General features: G+C 26.6%; 1 protein-coding gene across 1 annotated transcript; it reads left to right on the top strand.

Annotated features, from left to right (window-relative positions):
* Nucleotides 1–7,296: 7,296 nt before the first annotated feature.
* On the top strand, nt 7,297–8,366 carry LOC107019854 (zinc finger protein GIS3-like). Its single transcript, XM_015220219.2, has one exon. The coding sequence runs from the start codon at nt 7,429–7,431 to the stop codon at nt 8,068–8,070; it is 642 nt and encodes a 213-aa protein (XP_015075705.1). The 5' UTR covers nt 7,297–7,428; the 3' UTR covers nt 8,071–8,366.
* Nucleotides 8,367–18,187: the final 9,821 nt, after the last annotated feature.

Below are 18,187 nucleotides of genomic sequence, written 5' to 3' on the forward strand. Positions count from 1 at the left end.
TTTTGAGGGGGTGGGTGGGTTGTTCATGAGTAGACTTTTTTTTTTTTTGGTTTTTATTTTTCGATTTTCACCTGGTGTCTAATACTCTTATTCGAGTCCAAATAATCCGCATCAGGTAGGACCCCAGTCGGAGGATTACGCTCCCGACTAAGGATTTTAACATTAAAGCAACTGTTGATCTGAACTCAGTAAGTGAAAACTCGCTAAAGTTATTATGATTTATGTGTGATCACGTTTTGAGATAATTATTTAATAAATAACCTTTAATTCTCTACATTTTATGACCTTTTAGACAACGATCTAAAGATCTTTTTTTTGAGAAAATTACAAATCTTATGAGAGAACATCATACCACAACTTAAAACTACGTAAATGTTAGACGACCATCTTATATTTTATCAGTTTCAAGGGCTATATTAATTTGCACAACTTTTAAAAAATAAAAATCAATATAGGGACAGCCGTTTTCGGCTGCTCGTTTCGTATAGTAACCTAAAAAGTAAGCGTTATTCGATTGTATTAAATTCAAATCCTCGATCCGATTTTGGGAGACATGACCCTTCTCTAACTCTTGTCAACTTAATAAGTACAAGAAAGAAGTTTCAAAGTGGTTTCCTTTGGTAGAGTAGATTAATAGTGTTTACTTTTTCAAATATAGATTGGTTAAAACTTGTAAAAATAGTTGAATTTAGGTGCCAATTTTCAAACCAAATTCCCAAATCATGGCCAAAAAGTTAAACCAAAGTACTACTACAACCAATAAAGTTTACAAAAAATGGACAATCACATCTTTGGTAGTTGAAATTTCAGAATTTCACAAGAATATATTTCAAACATGATATGGCTTTAATGCACTTTGATTAATTAGTGGTGTCTGCTAAAAAATGAATCTGGCCAAAATGTGGCAAAGGTGACATGATTTAAAACTAAGTTTGTTTTTTTTCCTTTAATAATTAGGCTTTTTTTTTTGGCTATTTTGTCAAACTTGCATAGCATTGGCCTCATTATAATCATAGAAAATGGACAAAAATGGTCCCACTTGTTTCAAAGTTTCAACTTATTCAAATTTACGTAACGCAAAGCCCATTAAAAATCTAGCGTTGTATTCTTTATTAGAAACTCAAGACTTGTGGTTAAAAATAAAGGAATATTTTATTTCACCATAACCCTTAGCAGTATACAGTATAGCATTAAAAATACCTAAAATTATGAGAATTACAAACTAATTATTATTTAGGACGACAAGTTTAACTAATATGCATCGATAATGTTAAATTATTAAATTTTGAGTTATGAGGTACTTGTACTTAGAGACCGATAACTATATGTATCCGTCCATAAAAGTGGGACTATAGTAACCTTTAAAATAAAACACACTATCTATATACTTCAAGTATTATTATCAATAAATATATATTAAAAATACATAAAAATATTTGAAATTTTAAGTTTAATAAGTATATCTTCTTATTATTATTTTTAAAGTAAGATGCATGAATTTAAATGAAGCAACTAACTACTTGTGTATTTAGCAAAAATGAAAAGCTAGCTAGCATACAAAACCCTAGTTAAAGTAAGTGCAAACTATTTGTGTTAATTAACCACTTGTTTAATTTTCATAGATAGGTTACAAAAGTACCCAAAGTGTATAAATCTAAAATATTTTTTTGTTTAGCTATTTGTTGCTAAGTCCCAACAACTCATAGTGCTATGATTAATTTTCAATGTATTTTTAAGTATGACCCTTTTAAATTCCCAATTAATTGAGGGTCACTTTCACTTATTAAATTTCCCTTATGAGACAGACCAATTTCTTGAGCCCCATAGCAAGGTCATTGTGTGGTCCAATCCTTTGATTATTATGTTTCCCAACCTCTTTCTTTAGTTTTATTAAATAATTATACTATTGATCGAGACAGTTTAATTGTATCTTGACTATTTTATTAAATATGTGTTTTTATCAGTATCAGAATATTGTTAATACGATAGACGTTCCATTGAAATCTTACTTGTCGTCTAATGGAAACGTTATTGAGGAATTAGATACTGACATGCGATACAATTCATTGAAAAATAGTGTTTTTCTGATATACAGAACATTTATACTCGCCAAAACTTATATAAATGGAAATAAACGACCTAATATTTTTTCTCATCTTTGCTTCGTATGAATTATGATACGTAAAGTTTTTTTTTATAATTATTTTTATTGATCACTAAGTCACGTCCTTTATTTTTTCTAATCTTATCAATAGAGCTATAAGAGAATAAAGGAAAGTGAGAAAACATTGGATCCATGTATGTGGTGATGTAAATGAAGCTATATATATATATATATATATATATTCATAAATTATTATAAATAGGCTGTTAGGTTTAGTGTTGTAAAATATATCTTAAGCTTCATTATGGGATCCTAATCTATTACTACTATATCTAGAAGCAATAATTAATTTCATATTAACAAACCCTATTATAATTAATCACCATTAGTTTAATTGACCCTACATTCATCATGTATGAACTTTTGCCTCCTAATTAATTAATTAAATTAATTCATGGTTAAGTTGACTTTTAAAATTTTCTTTTATGTAGATAGGTATCATTGTTACCTACAAGAAAAGCTAATTAAAATTGTTTATTACTAGGAAAATGCATGTCTAAAGCCTATAAATATCAAATCATATCCTTATTGTCTCTTTAAAATGGTCATTTCATTAATTTAGTAATACAAACTAATGGTTAGTTATGATTAGAATCTAACGGTCCAAAAGAATGTATAACCTATGCTTTCATTTAATGATTCAAAATATTATTTCAACTATTAAACCAACACATTATGCATGGAATATATTAAAATCTATTTTAATTGTGCTAGGAGAAAATTTTGAAAGTGAGGCATTGCGAGTCTAAAATTTTATGAATTTTGAATTTTAAGATAGTAATATCAGATGCTAGTAGGCACAAAGCTTTGAATTCAAAAAAAAAAGTAATAATAAATCAAAACAACATTTGATTAAACATTGGCTTGTATAAGTAAAATGTATATGTTACTAACATTGTTCGATTTTAAATATCACATTTCTTAATATTCGAACACCTACTTAATATGTTTTTTGAATATCAATAAATAATTAAAATTAAAATTACTACTAAATTATGTCGAATTCGTACAAAATGAAAATAATATCTCTTATTCATAAAAAAAAATTAAGATATGTTCATATTTTATCTTATTTCAGACCTCATCTATAAAATTATACTGGTATATACATCAATTTTATAGCTAAGATATGAAAAGAATAGAATATATATATGTTTCTTACTCTTATTTTTATGAGTCGAGAATTAAACTGTTTTCGATTGATTTTCGATTTTACGGGGTAGGGTGGGGAAGTGGGGGGTGGGGTAATTAAGGAGACATGGTGGGACATATTTGGAGTTATGGTGAAGACTTTGTAACTTGAAAGAGCTTTTGATTGAACATTTATGAATATAAAATCATTATATCAAAAGAAAGTTGAAGAATATTTGGTTTATTTTAAGTGTAACTAATTAACTTTTTTCTCTTTCTATCTCTCAAGTCTAGTCTTGTAGTTAGTAAGATTCGTAGAGATCTTTGCCATCGAAAAAAAATCATAAAATAATAAAATAATAATAATTTAAAACTATATATTATATGAATTTCATCGTCAATCACGCAAAATTCCTAATATTATGATTCATCATCAACACGTAATGGTGGGGTTCCCAATTTGAAGTTGTAACACCTGAATTATTAGTTTATTTTTTTTTTTTTAATATTTCATAATAAATACCCTTAGGAATATTATACAATAAATACTTATTCTCACTTGATTTTAATATTAAATTAAGTAATTTTCACCTTAAATGTGAAAAATAGAGGGAGTCCACATGTCATTTACAAATTGATTTAATATAAATACTAAGAGCAGATAATTAATATGTATCGCGTTCAAACTAAATATAATATGTGTATATTAACATATATTAATTATCTGTGTTGAATAAATATAAATTATGAATTTATGATAGTCATTCCTCCACATTTTGATGTACGAGTTCGAGTTTTGAATATGAAAAAAATTCTATTGAAAATTTGTCTCAAAATAGATCATGCAATATGCGATTCAGATATAGTTGAGCTTTAATACAAACATCAACCACCAAATTAAAAAAAATTATAATGTTAGTGTAATTGTTTTTGTAAAGTTTTCCACATATTGACTAATCATCATCCCATATGGAAGATTGATTTAAATTTTTCTATTTGCAACTTATGAGTTATGACTACTCAACTTGTTGAATGTTATGAAAATATTTCTAGTTCTTCACTCTTGCAAAAAAAGGGCATTACTTATCTATAAAGCCAAATAATTTGTGGACTATAGTTTTAGCATTTTTTGGGATAAATTAGAGATGTTTGAATATTTAACGCTCCTTCGAGTTATCAAAAAAGTAAAAAAGAATAAATACTCTTAAAACAAGTTAAAAGAAAAAAAAACTTTTTATAATATTAAATTTATAATACTATTAAGATTATGATTAAAGATACAATACCTATCAAAATTGCAGTATGTATGTATATACCATATCGAGAATATTTAATTTATCGAATTCATTGCTGACTCAAATACTACGATTATAATAGATAGGGAAAAGGGTCTGATATACCCTTCAACTTTGTCATTTAGAGCTGATATACCCCTTGTTATGAAAGTGGCTCATATATACCCCTACTTGTAAACAAATGGCTCACATATACCCTTTTCCTCTAACGGAAATGAAAAAAATAATAATTTTAATCTAAATTTTTATTATTTTTTTCTAAAAAATATAATCCCATATGAGTAGATTTAATCCTCGTTTCAATTACTAATTTATAAATTGATAATCAAATTTATTTATGTTTCACTAATATTCTTGTATAACTTATTGTAAATGACCAAATTTTTTCTTCGAATACGAAATTAAATTACAATACACATAAAAAATAGTTTAATTTTTTATTCTTTAAACTAAGGAATGAAAGAAAAAACAAAATAAGAATAAGAAATTCAAATAATTATAATAAAAGAAGTCAAAAAATAATTTATGTATGAAAAAAATTAAAATATACCTTGAACTTTGATAAAAGAATTATATATACCCCTAAATAATTTTTTTAAAAAAATTAGAAGTAATAAATATAAATTTAAAACTAATTTTTTAACTTCCGTTAAATGAAGGGTATATGTGAGCCATTTTGTAACGGCAGGGGTATATGTGAGCCGTTTGTATAACGGTAAGGGCATATATGAGCCACTTTTATAATGAGGGGTATATCATCTCCAAATGACAAAGTTGAGAGATATATCAGACCCTTTTCCATAATATATAAGTTGTATTAGTATGAGGGAGACACGTGGGCCATAGAGTGATTAGATTTGATCAATAAATAATCGTAGATGTGCATGAATCTAAGGTTAGATACTGTTCCTATGTAACCGTTTAGATAATTATTGACTTATTCTAAAGGAGTATAATTAATTCAAATTCGTATATTGTAATATTAACTTTTGAAGGCGATGCTTTAACATGATTTTTTATATACACAGAATTCAAACCAAGACCCATAACCGTTGTTGATATGTATGTATGATATCAAAAATAATCATTAGCCATAATTAATTAACGGTCATAATTTAGTTATCATTTTTAGCGATAGTTAATATTTACTATTAATGTCATTAAAGCTTATAATGATATTGAATCTAATAATAATTTAGTAATGCATATATATTTATCGTTGCTAAAATTATTTTTATTAAAATTTACATTGCATGCATGATATTATTATTATTTTTGATTTTTTTACATTAGTTTTATTTTTTATTGGTTTGGTCTGTGTCGGCTCCTGTGATTAAGCTAATACAGCTGTTCAAATCAAAGAGAATAATCCAAGGACATTTTTGGAATAAAATAAATTTAATACTAATATTTGACATACAATATTTTAAGGGACCATATTATAGACTATAAATATTTATAGAGATAAAATTTATCGAGAGATTCATCATCTATTATATATTTATCAAAATAGTAAAAAAAATACATAAGTTAGTACAAAGCATCTTAAATAAATATATATTTAGAATCTGATAATTTTAAATTTATAAACTTCAAATCAGGTAATTTGTATTGATACTTTTAAAAGAAAAATACAAAAGATAAATTGGGACAATTAAATTACTAATTGTAATTTAATTTTAGAGATCTCAACTTTGAAGTAATTCCATGAATGATATCTTGTCCCCTAATCAATGATCATGGTTTTAGTATATATTTTTTTTGACGTTCGACGTCTATATTAAAACTTTGACTAAATTTAAATGATGCAGCGAAGAATATATTTATGAATAATGTTTTCAGCAGAATTTTTTTTATATCATGACTCAAATTCGAGACTCTGATTAAGGGTGGAATAATTTCACCACTATATTCATATTAGTACTCATGGTATATACTTTTCTAATCTTTCATCATTTTGGTAAACAAAAGCTACAAAGTTTTTTGATTTGTTTTTCTTGAATCGTGGGTCTGTCTATAATTATTTCTCTCTAAGATTTTTATATAAAGTATTTTTTTTAAAAATATTTATGAAATTATATTAAATATGTTATTATTATTATTGTTCAAAACCTACGAGTGCAATGAGAAAGATAAAAATTTACACTAATAAAAAACAATGATCTAAATTAAAAGACAATCATTTAATAGTTCAACAACCCTACTACTTTCACATGAATCAAATTCACTACACTATATACTCAATAGTTCAATTGAAACAAGACAAAATTTAAAACTTCAAGTAAACAAAAATAAACAAACAAATTGACACTTTCACTATTTTTTCTAATTTTGATGTATGATTTGTCTTAAATATTTATGTATTGTGATTTTCATAAATTGAACACTTGATCGTCCTACTCTTGATCCATCCTCATCGATCTGTCTTCCATCATTGAGTATCACATGCATGCATTTAATTACATACTCAATATTACACAAATACAAAAAAATTTAAAATATAAAATATCGAGTCTGAATAAATATTTTACGAGTGGGTCCCAATTTTTGTCACTCTTTTAACTTGTTAGATGTTCCTAAGCTTCTCCTTGTGATGTCCGCAACAATCTATTTTTCTCTCTCTAACTTTATAATAAAATATTCTCTTTGCTAAATTAAAATATTAAAACCCTTCCAAACTTTGTACTATATATATAACTTATACATGCATTCATTTCTCTAACGCCTTCTCCTTTGTTTCAAAATTCTCTTACATTTTTATTTGTCTCACTTTCTCCTTCATTTATTTCACATATACACTTATAGTCACACAAATATATATAAAGAAAAAACATCTATATGGCGGAATTGGAATATCGCACAGGTTCTAATACTAGTGGACGATTAAAATTATTTGGTTTCAACGTTATAGAGGATCAGGAACAAGAGGTTGAGTCTACAAAAACGTCATCGGGGTCACCGGAATCCGGTGACTTTCCGGCGATCGATGGCCGGAAATATGAGTGTCAATATTGTTCTAGGGAATTTGCAAATTCACAAGCTTTAGGTGGACATCAAAATGCTCACAAAAAAGAAAGGCAACAATTGAAACGTGCCCAAATTCAAGCTAGTAGAAATGCTTATATGAGGAACCCTATTATTTCCGCGTTCGCTCCGCCATCTCACCTCCTCACTCCGCCGGGTACTGTAGTATACCCGGCGGGGTCAACTCCATCGTGGGTTTATGTACCACGCGCTCCACCATCCTTCCACGTGTCACATGGAGGGAGGGGGGGCGTAGCGAACTTTCACTATACCGGTGGTATAGCGGAGCCAAACTTAACAAGTGTTGGGCCTCAACATGTTAAGGCCCATAGTGGTAGAGTAGATGGAAGTAATGGGCCATCATTGAGTAGTTTCTCTAGACCGGATTTTGGGCCCAATTGTGATGACCCGTTTGAATTGGATCTACATCTAAGCCTTGCGCCAGCGGGGTCATAGAAATATCGTTTACTAGCCACTCGTTTTATCTATCTTTGAAAATAGTTATCGTCATAAGTCATCGTTGAAATTTCAGGATATTTCGATAATCTTTGAAAATTGTCCAAGATTTTTCGAATTTCAATTATAAGAACTGAAAAGTGGCTATTTGTGAATTTAGGTCGGCTCACGGATTGGCTTGGATATAATCTATAGGAGAGTAGAATTATAATTTTATCCTAAAAATAGGATCTTGTACATGTTCAAATTATTTATTTAGGTTTTCAATATATCAAAGAAAAAAAATTCATTATGTGTATTTGTTGATATTATTTTATTTTCGCCTTTTTTAATATGTATATATGATAGTTGTTAAATATATTTGACCTCTTTCTATATTTACTTTTCATATTTTAAACAGATCAGATAAATTTTTAACTTCGTCACTGATTAAATCTTGATCTCCCAACCAAGTTAGTTGATTTTGCACGACATGTTATTATGTGGACATTCATGTATTTAAGTATCTAACTTTTTTTTTATTTTTATATAACACAATAATAAAATTAAATTTGTTTTGTTGCATTAGTGACCATGTGTCTTCTTGCTAATCCCCTCCTAATTCACGGGTTTTCCTAATTAGTATTATTAATTGTTATTTTAAAATCAAAAAAGTTTTGATGGGATTTCCATTAACTTAATTATAATTAAATATAATTTTCAATAAAAGAGATAACAACTTGAAAATTAAGTCAGAATTATTAGGATATTATCTTTAATCTTTTTTAGGATCCTTCCAAAGTAATGGCTCCAAAAAGGAAGTTATAAGATGACTAGAAAGTTAATAATTTAATTATATTTATTTTGTACATTATGATGGGATCATGTCTGATATATAATATAATTTCATATTTAAAAATCCACGTAATTACCTCTAATTGGTTGATTAATGTTGGTGGGCCATAATTAAGATTTGGAAGATCTTTGAACAATAATATTGCCATCACTTTCAATCAACAACAAAAAAAGTTAATTAGCATAATTAAGGTCTCCCTTAATTAAAAGTGTTTTAATTAATTTTGTATGTATTATGATGATGGAAAACCATTAGGAAGAGAAAAAAAAGGAACACTTTGTTTAACATGAGGACTTGCAAAAGTTGATTAGAAAAAAATTCTACGAAAATATTTATTCACATTTGATATTTATAATAAATCAAATAATTAGAACTTAATTATTATAATTAAACTAAGAATATATTTAACACAAATTTTATATACACCGTAGAACGAATCACATATTAATAAAATACAGTTAATATATTTATATATAAAAAAATACAATTCTAAATTTTATGACACATTTTAAAATCGAGCTAATCTAGGTTGAAAGTGGATAATTTAGTTATTTGATTAGTTGTGGATCCAAGAAGCATAAAATTGCAGTATATGTAGGGCTAATTAATGTGATATTGTTCTTGGTTCCTAAATTCTTATATAAACTATATACTATGTGTTTGTTTGAACAGTGTGAGGCACATCCACATGTGTTTCTTCCTAACATTATTCCACCAGTCATGTGCATGCAAAATTAAATCGTTCGATAGCTGGTTAGAAGTTTATGAGTAATAGTTATTTTATTTTTCGCCTAACATAATATAATATGTTAATTCAGTCATAACTTATATATGTATACTTAATTATTTGAGTTTTTAAATTACAAACTAAATATTATATATTAATTTTATTTTAACTTCACGTCTTTTTACGTCGAAAATGATAATATATGTGTGTGCATGCGTGTGTGTGTGCGTGTTCTAAATGGCCAGAAAATCCGGCCAGAATTTTAAAAAGTCTATAATATCCTTTTTATATTTAAAATAAACTAATTTTTTTTTTTTCATTTTTAGTTAAAATGTATTAAAGTTAAAATGGTAAAAATATTCAAAAATATAAAATAACATACTGTGAAATATGTTATTTTACCATTCTGCCAAAAGAATTTTCATATATATATATATATATATATATATATATATATATAAAATTAAAATTATTATTTTTTATTTATAACTACTGATATTACCCTTGATTGTTTTAATATATCTTTCAGTGAAAATTCTGACTTTCTAAAATATTTGCACATATTTGTAAATTGAAATATTATCTTATAGAATATTTTCCGACATGGTGGCTCTAAAAATGAATATGACCAAAATGTTGCATGATTATTATTTAGATTTTCCAAACTTGTATACTCTTACAAGTCTTATTAATTGACTGGCTAACTAGTATACTAATGTCTAAATCAGCATTAATTACACATTAGCCCCACGTTAATCATATAAAGTTATCAAAATGGTTCATAATAAGCACACAAGACTGTATAATATTGGACACCCCNAAAAAAAAAATATATATATATATATATATATATATATATGAATTGTAAAAGAACTTTTAATTTTAGAATCAAATTATTCAAAGGATATAATTAGTTCATAATTCGTTAAATTAGTATTAATAGGAAGTGTAGTAGGATGAATGAATTTTTTTTATAATTAGAAAATAGTTATTCTTTAGTGGGTTCTATGTGGGTGAATTTGAATTAATTAAATTTCATAAGATGTGAATTTAGATTAGTGGATACTGAATAAGAATTTTAATTTTATGAATTAATTTTTTTTTATTTAGATCTATAAATGCAGAAAAAAAAAGACTAAAAAAGGTGTTGTGATTATTTAGCCACATTTGCAAAGTCTCAACCACTAATTAGCTTTAAGTTTCATATTCATTTTTGAGTGCTCCTCTCCATTCAATTGAAAAGTCATTTTCAAAAAAACTCAATAACATTCTAGTATTTAATATTCATTAATAAGATTAATTTAAATTTATATCGCACTATGGTTATGATGTAATAGTGGAATTAGTCACCTCTAATTAGAGGTTTGATTCAAACCCTAAGTACGAATAAAATTTAGTCGGGAGCATTACTTTCGTAATGGGCCCTACAATACTTAATTTGAATTACTCAAATTGGATTAGTCAAGGCTCTTATAGAAACATCAAACACGAAGTGGAAAACAAAAAAATTATATCGCGTATGTTAAGTTTATTAAAGGGAATAATTCTCCTCAATTAACACTGATTTCTTTATTTTCGGAGGCAGAAACTGAATCAAGACTTCAACATTAATGATTATGAACTTCAGAACGATGACAATTCTTAATATAAACATATCATTTGAAACAAAAAAAGTTATCTATCTCTTATATAAACTTCTAATTTTATTTATGTTTAGAATTCGAACTCAAAAAATCCGATCGAAAAGTCAGACCAACTTGTTGAGCCCCATATAAGAGGGAATATTGTGGCCCAATCTTTTGCTTCCATTGTGTATATTTTCTAACCTTCCACTAGAGACAAGATAAGAAGCAAAAGTAAAAATCTCTAAATGGATCAACATATATGATTAAAACTAATCATTTTTTATACTTTATAGGCAGTTAGGTTTAGTGTTGAGGAAAAAATATATATATTCTCCTATAAGCTTTCATTATAGAACCTAATCTAAGTCTAACTCCTAAATCTAGATACCATAATTTCAGGTTAATTTAACAAACCCTATAATCATCATTAATGTACTATATTATATAATAATAATAATATTGACCCTACATATATATATATTTATGATGCATGAATTTTTGCCTCCTTAGCCCACCTCCACAAACCCCAAATTAATTTATTTTTAACTAAGAAACTAATAATTAAATTAAGTCATGGTTATGTTGACTCTTGGAATATTTTGTTTTTGAGGATAGATATCATAATTACCAAATAGGTTAAGATTGATGATTATGAACTATATATCACAAGAATCTATCGGTGGAAATTAAATAATATAAACAATATTCACTCATTGTAATTGAGTAGTTTCTTTTTCTTCGATGTGTATAATTATTATTTGTTAAAAGAAATATCTCCATTCCTTCGTATCTTATTACTTGTCATGTTTTTTTCAATCATGCTTTATATACTTTTTTTTTAGACAGAGATTTATCGAAAACAATGTCGCTATCCTATAAAGATAAAAGTTATTAAGATCTGTATATATCTTATTTTTTCTGAAATCTCATTTATAAGATTAAAATTATACTGAATATATATATGTTACTATTATATTATTATTATTTGTATATTAAAATAAACACATAATGCATGGTGAATCAAAGTCCCCTATTTGGGAAATTTGAAAGTGGGGGTCTATAAGGAGACATGGTGGACCATATTTTGAGTTGTGGTGAAGACTTTGTAAGTGGTTTTTGATTGAAATTATTCATGAATATAACATCATTATATTAATTAAATTTTATTAAAAAGTTGAAGAATATTTTATTTATTTTAAGTGAGACTTAGCTATCTAATTAACTTTTTATTGTTCTCTTTCTTTGGAGTAGTTAGTAAGATTCGAAAAGATATCTTGCTATGGAAAAGAAAAACACAAAATAATTAATTATTAATTAAAGAAACAAAAGACAAGAAAAAAAGAAAATCATGGATGGAGTTCAAGTGTTCAACGTCAATCACGTAAACATCATAAATAATACTTCATAATTAAATTAAAACATAATATAATATAATGAGGTCCAAACTTGTCACTATAACTCAATTTCCGCTAAATGTTTTTGAAATCGTATTACTATCGCTAGAAGGAAAATTTATGTCACTAAATATCGATTATGTATACTATTACACTAACTGTATTTATAACTTAAATATCTGATAGTGTCCTGATGAATACCGACACATCAAGATGAATTTAAAATTTAAAAACTTATAATTTATCTTGCAATGACATCAAATACTATATAATCATGATTGATTTACAATAGATATTCATTTATAGAGATAAGATTCGAACTAAAATTATTGCGTTTACGTAAACCAATAAAATTTGAAGCTAAAAGTCTAGCCATCAACTCAAGTATAGGTCATGTCAAAAAGCAAATTTATGGGTGCTTAAAGTATAATATGAATCTTAGGTTAGATACTGTTCCTCCATCACACATGTGAACTACTAAATAATTTATCTTAGTAATCTACGAATGTTTTTTTATTTATTTATCGTAAAAGACAATAAATTTAAATATATATTCGCGCAAATAATAAACGTTAAAAATTATTTGACTCTACAAGAGGAATCTCATCGGATTCGTCAGAATTTAATAATTTTTTTTGATAGTGGTGGGTTTACCACGTGCAACATGCCCTTCCACGTGTCGGAGTGGTGGGAGGGGTGTAGGAAACTTTCACTACACCGGCAGTGTAGCAGAGCCCAGCTTAAAAAGTATTGGGCCTTAACATGTGAAGGCCCACATTGTTAGTGGCCCATCATTGAGTAGATTGGTTAGAGCGGATATTGGGCCCTATTTTGATGACCCTTTTGAATTGGATTTACATAATTTATTTATTTATTTATTTCACACTAAAAAGAAAAAAAAATCATTTTATCACTTTGAAAGTTGCCTTGTTGCTAAGAATTCGATTTCTTGAAATTTATTGATTGCTATAGCGATTTCAAGTAAGCATAAAATAATAACTGAATTCACATTCAAATATACAAATACAAATATATATATATATAGATACGCATTCATAATTCCTTACCTACCCCGCTATTCAAAAGATTGAGTCTTGTAGTACATATTATTTTATCAGAGATCATAATTAAAGTATAACATAAAATATCGAAATATTAATTATAAAATATATGATATCTTTATAAGATTATTTTCTTTCATTCAAATCGTAAGTAATCATAGGAGATCATTTCCTCTTATTGTTTTTCATAATGTTTTATGATTAATAAAAATGTGAGGGTGAGCCATTTTGGAAGTTAGTTTGTCTTGATCAAAAGGTAGGATTTCTTGAGTTTGGATAATGATATACTCATAATATGAATTTTACTTGGCACACCAAGTGCTTAATTGAAGTAAGAAGACAAAAATTGTTGAGGAGACTTGTCCTTTTTTGAAGTTAACAATTTATTTGCAAGTATAGTTAAAGCTTTGATATGATTTTACATATAGACACACCATAACATTTGTATGACTTTACCACTTTTAAATATCTTTTATAACATTAAAAAAATTGTCATTAAAAACACATATAAACGTTTTTTAAAAAATAAATGAATTAATAATTGAAAAGGCCGAAAGAAAACTCGAAAGAAGTGAAAAGACTAAAAAGGAAGGAGAGGAATATTCATTAACAAATAATAGAGCACCTAATTAAGTACAATTTAAAGGTATATATTGAAGGATTGTGATTACATAACCCACTATAACTTAAAAGAATTTGATTCACTATTAATGGCAAAATTTGCGCTAAAAAACAAAATCATATTTGCTCTTGTGTGTTATATTTGGGTACAACATGCAAAATTGATTGGACTATCCAAGGCATGTGATATGACTCATATAATAAATCATTGCCCTAATTTTAATTTGTGCACCTAACAATTACTCTTTATAATAAAAGCATTAATTAGCTATCAATATGATATAATAGGTTAAATCGTACATTATCGATGCATATAAGTTAAATGACGTACCTTGCACTCAAGAGCATAACCTTGGATAGGTGAAATTAAGTTTCGAACTTGACTTATTCCAAATTCAAGAATATTGACATAAAATGATACGATAGTAATTGAATTATGAATTTAATTGTTGTTCACAATTTTTTTAAAAAAAAATTATTCAAATATAAAATTTAAACTAAAATTACATATTGAGTACGTCAGAACATATACGTCAACTTCTATACCTGACTTCTATGTATAGGTTAATGATCAAGTGTATTATGAATCAAGATCGATTAAGCACTTTAAATCTCAATAAAGGTAATGTTCTCTCCATCTGTTCAAGTGTTGATAAAATACTTACCTGATACTTATAATTGATGGAAGATAATAGATATCTCATAAAATTAACTGAGATATGAATAAGTTAATTCAGATCTCGTACATGTGGGGTGAGGGGGGTGGGTGTAAAACACCTTTTTCTTGTAATTGGTTAAGTTATCCAATATTTCATAGAAGTGGGGCTTTTATTTTGTTGGATGTGAAGTAATATAGCAAGCTATCTACTATGAAAGGTACTTTAATTTGTTCCATCAATTTAGCATGATTGCCTCACTTAGAGGGAGCTAGCTAGCTTTCACCAAGTGATGTTTGAACTTATAGATTGAGACAAAAGTAAACCACAAAATCTTGATTATAAAGATTATATTGTCTAGCATATAGTATTTAAATATAATGTATGATGAGTCTTCTCCTTTTGTCTTTTTATTAACTTCTATAAATAAATAAATATTGCTTCATATAAGAACTTGAGTGGAAGGTGACAAAACAATTGTTTTTTTTCTTTTTTAATTTCTTGATTAATTAAATTAATAAAGTGGATGTCTACATCACTTAAAAATGCACTAATGAAGGAGAAATTATTGGGCCCTCCAAGAAAAAAAAAGAATATAATTTATAAATAAAAAAACAGCTAGCTATGAGTACTATAGGGGTTAAGTTATTTTTTTGTTTCATAATCAGACAAAAAGTTGTGGGAATGAGATTGATTTTTTCCAAGTTCTTTTGCCTCACCAACCACTTCAAGAGTTGTTTCACTCTGTACTACTCATGTGTCAAAAAGCTCCTAGAAGAAACCTTTTTTTTTAATAATCGAGGTATCCGAATTAGCTTATGCATTATTTTTTATCAGTATATATATTGAGTAATTATATTCATTAAGACTTAAACAAAGTCAAGAAGTTACCAAATCTATTTTTCGTGGGTCTATTGAATTCGAACCTGACAAGTAATGATTCTCTATCCGATCATTATTTCATACTAGTAATACGGAGAAAAGAGATTTTTTATTTTTTTCTTTTTTCCTCTTCTTTCGAGTGCTCGAATTTTTACAATAGCAGAGCCAGTAATTCTAGAAACGAAATTTAGGAAAAGTAAAAAAGATCACATCTGAAATTTGAGCATGTATTTATCTTATTTTAAAGGAGATTTAACATTTTATATAATTATGTTGTTTTTATACTATTTATTATCTCATATAGTTTTTTGACGAATAAAATGAAATTAAAGTATAGCCACATGGAATTTTGAAATATATGATTACTATGGTTGCAAATAATAATCTTTTTTTATCTTTATTTCTTTCAATAAGATCACCACAACCCTCAATGTCACTAAAGTATATTTATTATAAGACAATAAAAGCATCCAATCTAAACTAATCTTTCTCATTTTTCTTTCTATTATATCATCCAATTGTCTTCCCCTTTAATAATTCATTAGAGCCCTACATTAGTTTGCATCAAATCTTCTTCTAATAATAGTTCAAATATAGTATAATTATATCATTCCACCTTATTCATATCATATTATTTCATGTTAAAGTTAATTTGACGACGATAAACAATTTTATGTTCTATTTAATTGTTGTCAAATATTAAATACAAACAAAAATGAAAGAAAGTAGTCCTTGTTATACGAAATATAAAAAATGTTATTTACACACAAATTGAGGTGTAAAAAATAATCTACGTTTTATATGTTGTGACAAATCATTTTCTGTATAATTTGAGGCTTACTAGTCCATTCTTGCTCGAAAATATATAGTTCATATCATTTTTTTTCATAAGATATATTTCTCGCTTGTTTTGGATATTTCGACTAATTTGAATTTGTTGCTTAAGGTTATTAACAAGAGATTTATGATTAAGTATGATGGAGATCTTATTAATATCACCCAACTACTAGAAATAAAGGTTTTTCCTATCGTGAATCATGAAAATATTTATGTTATAGAACATGATTTTCCCACTCATTTCTTGAACCAGCTCACTAAAAAAATATATGATACTAGTAAACAATTTCTCACATAAATAGTGAAAAACTTCCTAATTTTTCTACCTGAGAATATCACTATTATCTTTTCTCATCGATTCGATCAAAATATCTACCTATTAAACATGTGAAAAAAATATAATGCTTTTTGTAGTCGTGCCCTAACCTTTGGCAGCGGCGAGGGCAAATGTATAAGTTTAAATACAGATTCAGTCTGACTCAGTAATTCTAACTCAAATAATATATTTAGTTCATGTAATTTGAATAATCAACTGATTAATATTTTAACCAAAAAAAATTTAAATTTAAATTTTAAATCTATCTCGATCGATGCATTAATACATATGCAAACACACATACATCACAATTAATTGCAAAGAGCCGACCTTCCATTATGTTGTATGAACATAATTCAAACTAATATTCACTTTTGCACCGAAAAGAAACTATAGTTTCCCACTTAATCATTTTATTTTATTTTATTTTATTTTATTTTATTTTACTTTAATTTAGGTACTATCTTTTTCTAACTTTTTTTAGTGTTGCATTATCTTGTTTTCGTGTCTACACGTAAGCTTTGTTAATTAACACATATAATACCATTTAGTTATTTATCCATAATTAAATAAGAACAAACTTTCATCTTATATATATACTAATCAAGATTAATTTTATGTTTTCTATATAGTAATAAAAAGATATTTACACAAGTAAAATAAGTATTAAGTTTATACATGTATATAGTTATAATAAACATTAATTGATAATTTTGAAATAATAGATGCGCTAAAGGAATTTAAGGGGTTCAACTTAATCGTCTTTTTTCACGCAAATATCATATAACACGAATTGGACATAAATGAATCATTTTGTTATATATTATCTGTTGAATTCCCTTGATATAAGCAAGATGAAGTTCTAAAATTGCATTAGGTCGTCATAGGTTTAAATTATACAATGACATAGCATTATTTTTAAAATAAAATGTTCTTAATTGAATTTCTGTCTTCGTAATAATTTTTCTATCTCCACAAGGTAGAAGGCTTCGTACATTCTACTCCTCTCCAGAATTTCCCTAGTGAAATTTCAATAAATATGTTATTTTTGTTGGATTTCTGGCTCCGATACAACCTAAAAGGTGATATATATCTAAAACCATCCAAACAAATAAAATCTTTATAATATATATATATATATATATATATATATATATATATAT

This window comes from Solanum pennellii, chromosome 5 (assembly GCF_001406875.1).
Source record: "Solanum pennellii chromosome 5, SPENNV200".
In the NCBI taxonomy this organism is placed as follows: Eukaryota; Viridiplantae; Streptophyta; class Magnoliopsida; order Solanales; family Solanaceae; genus Solanum; species Solanum pennellii.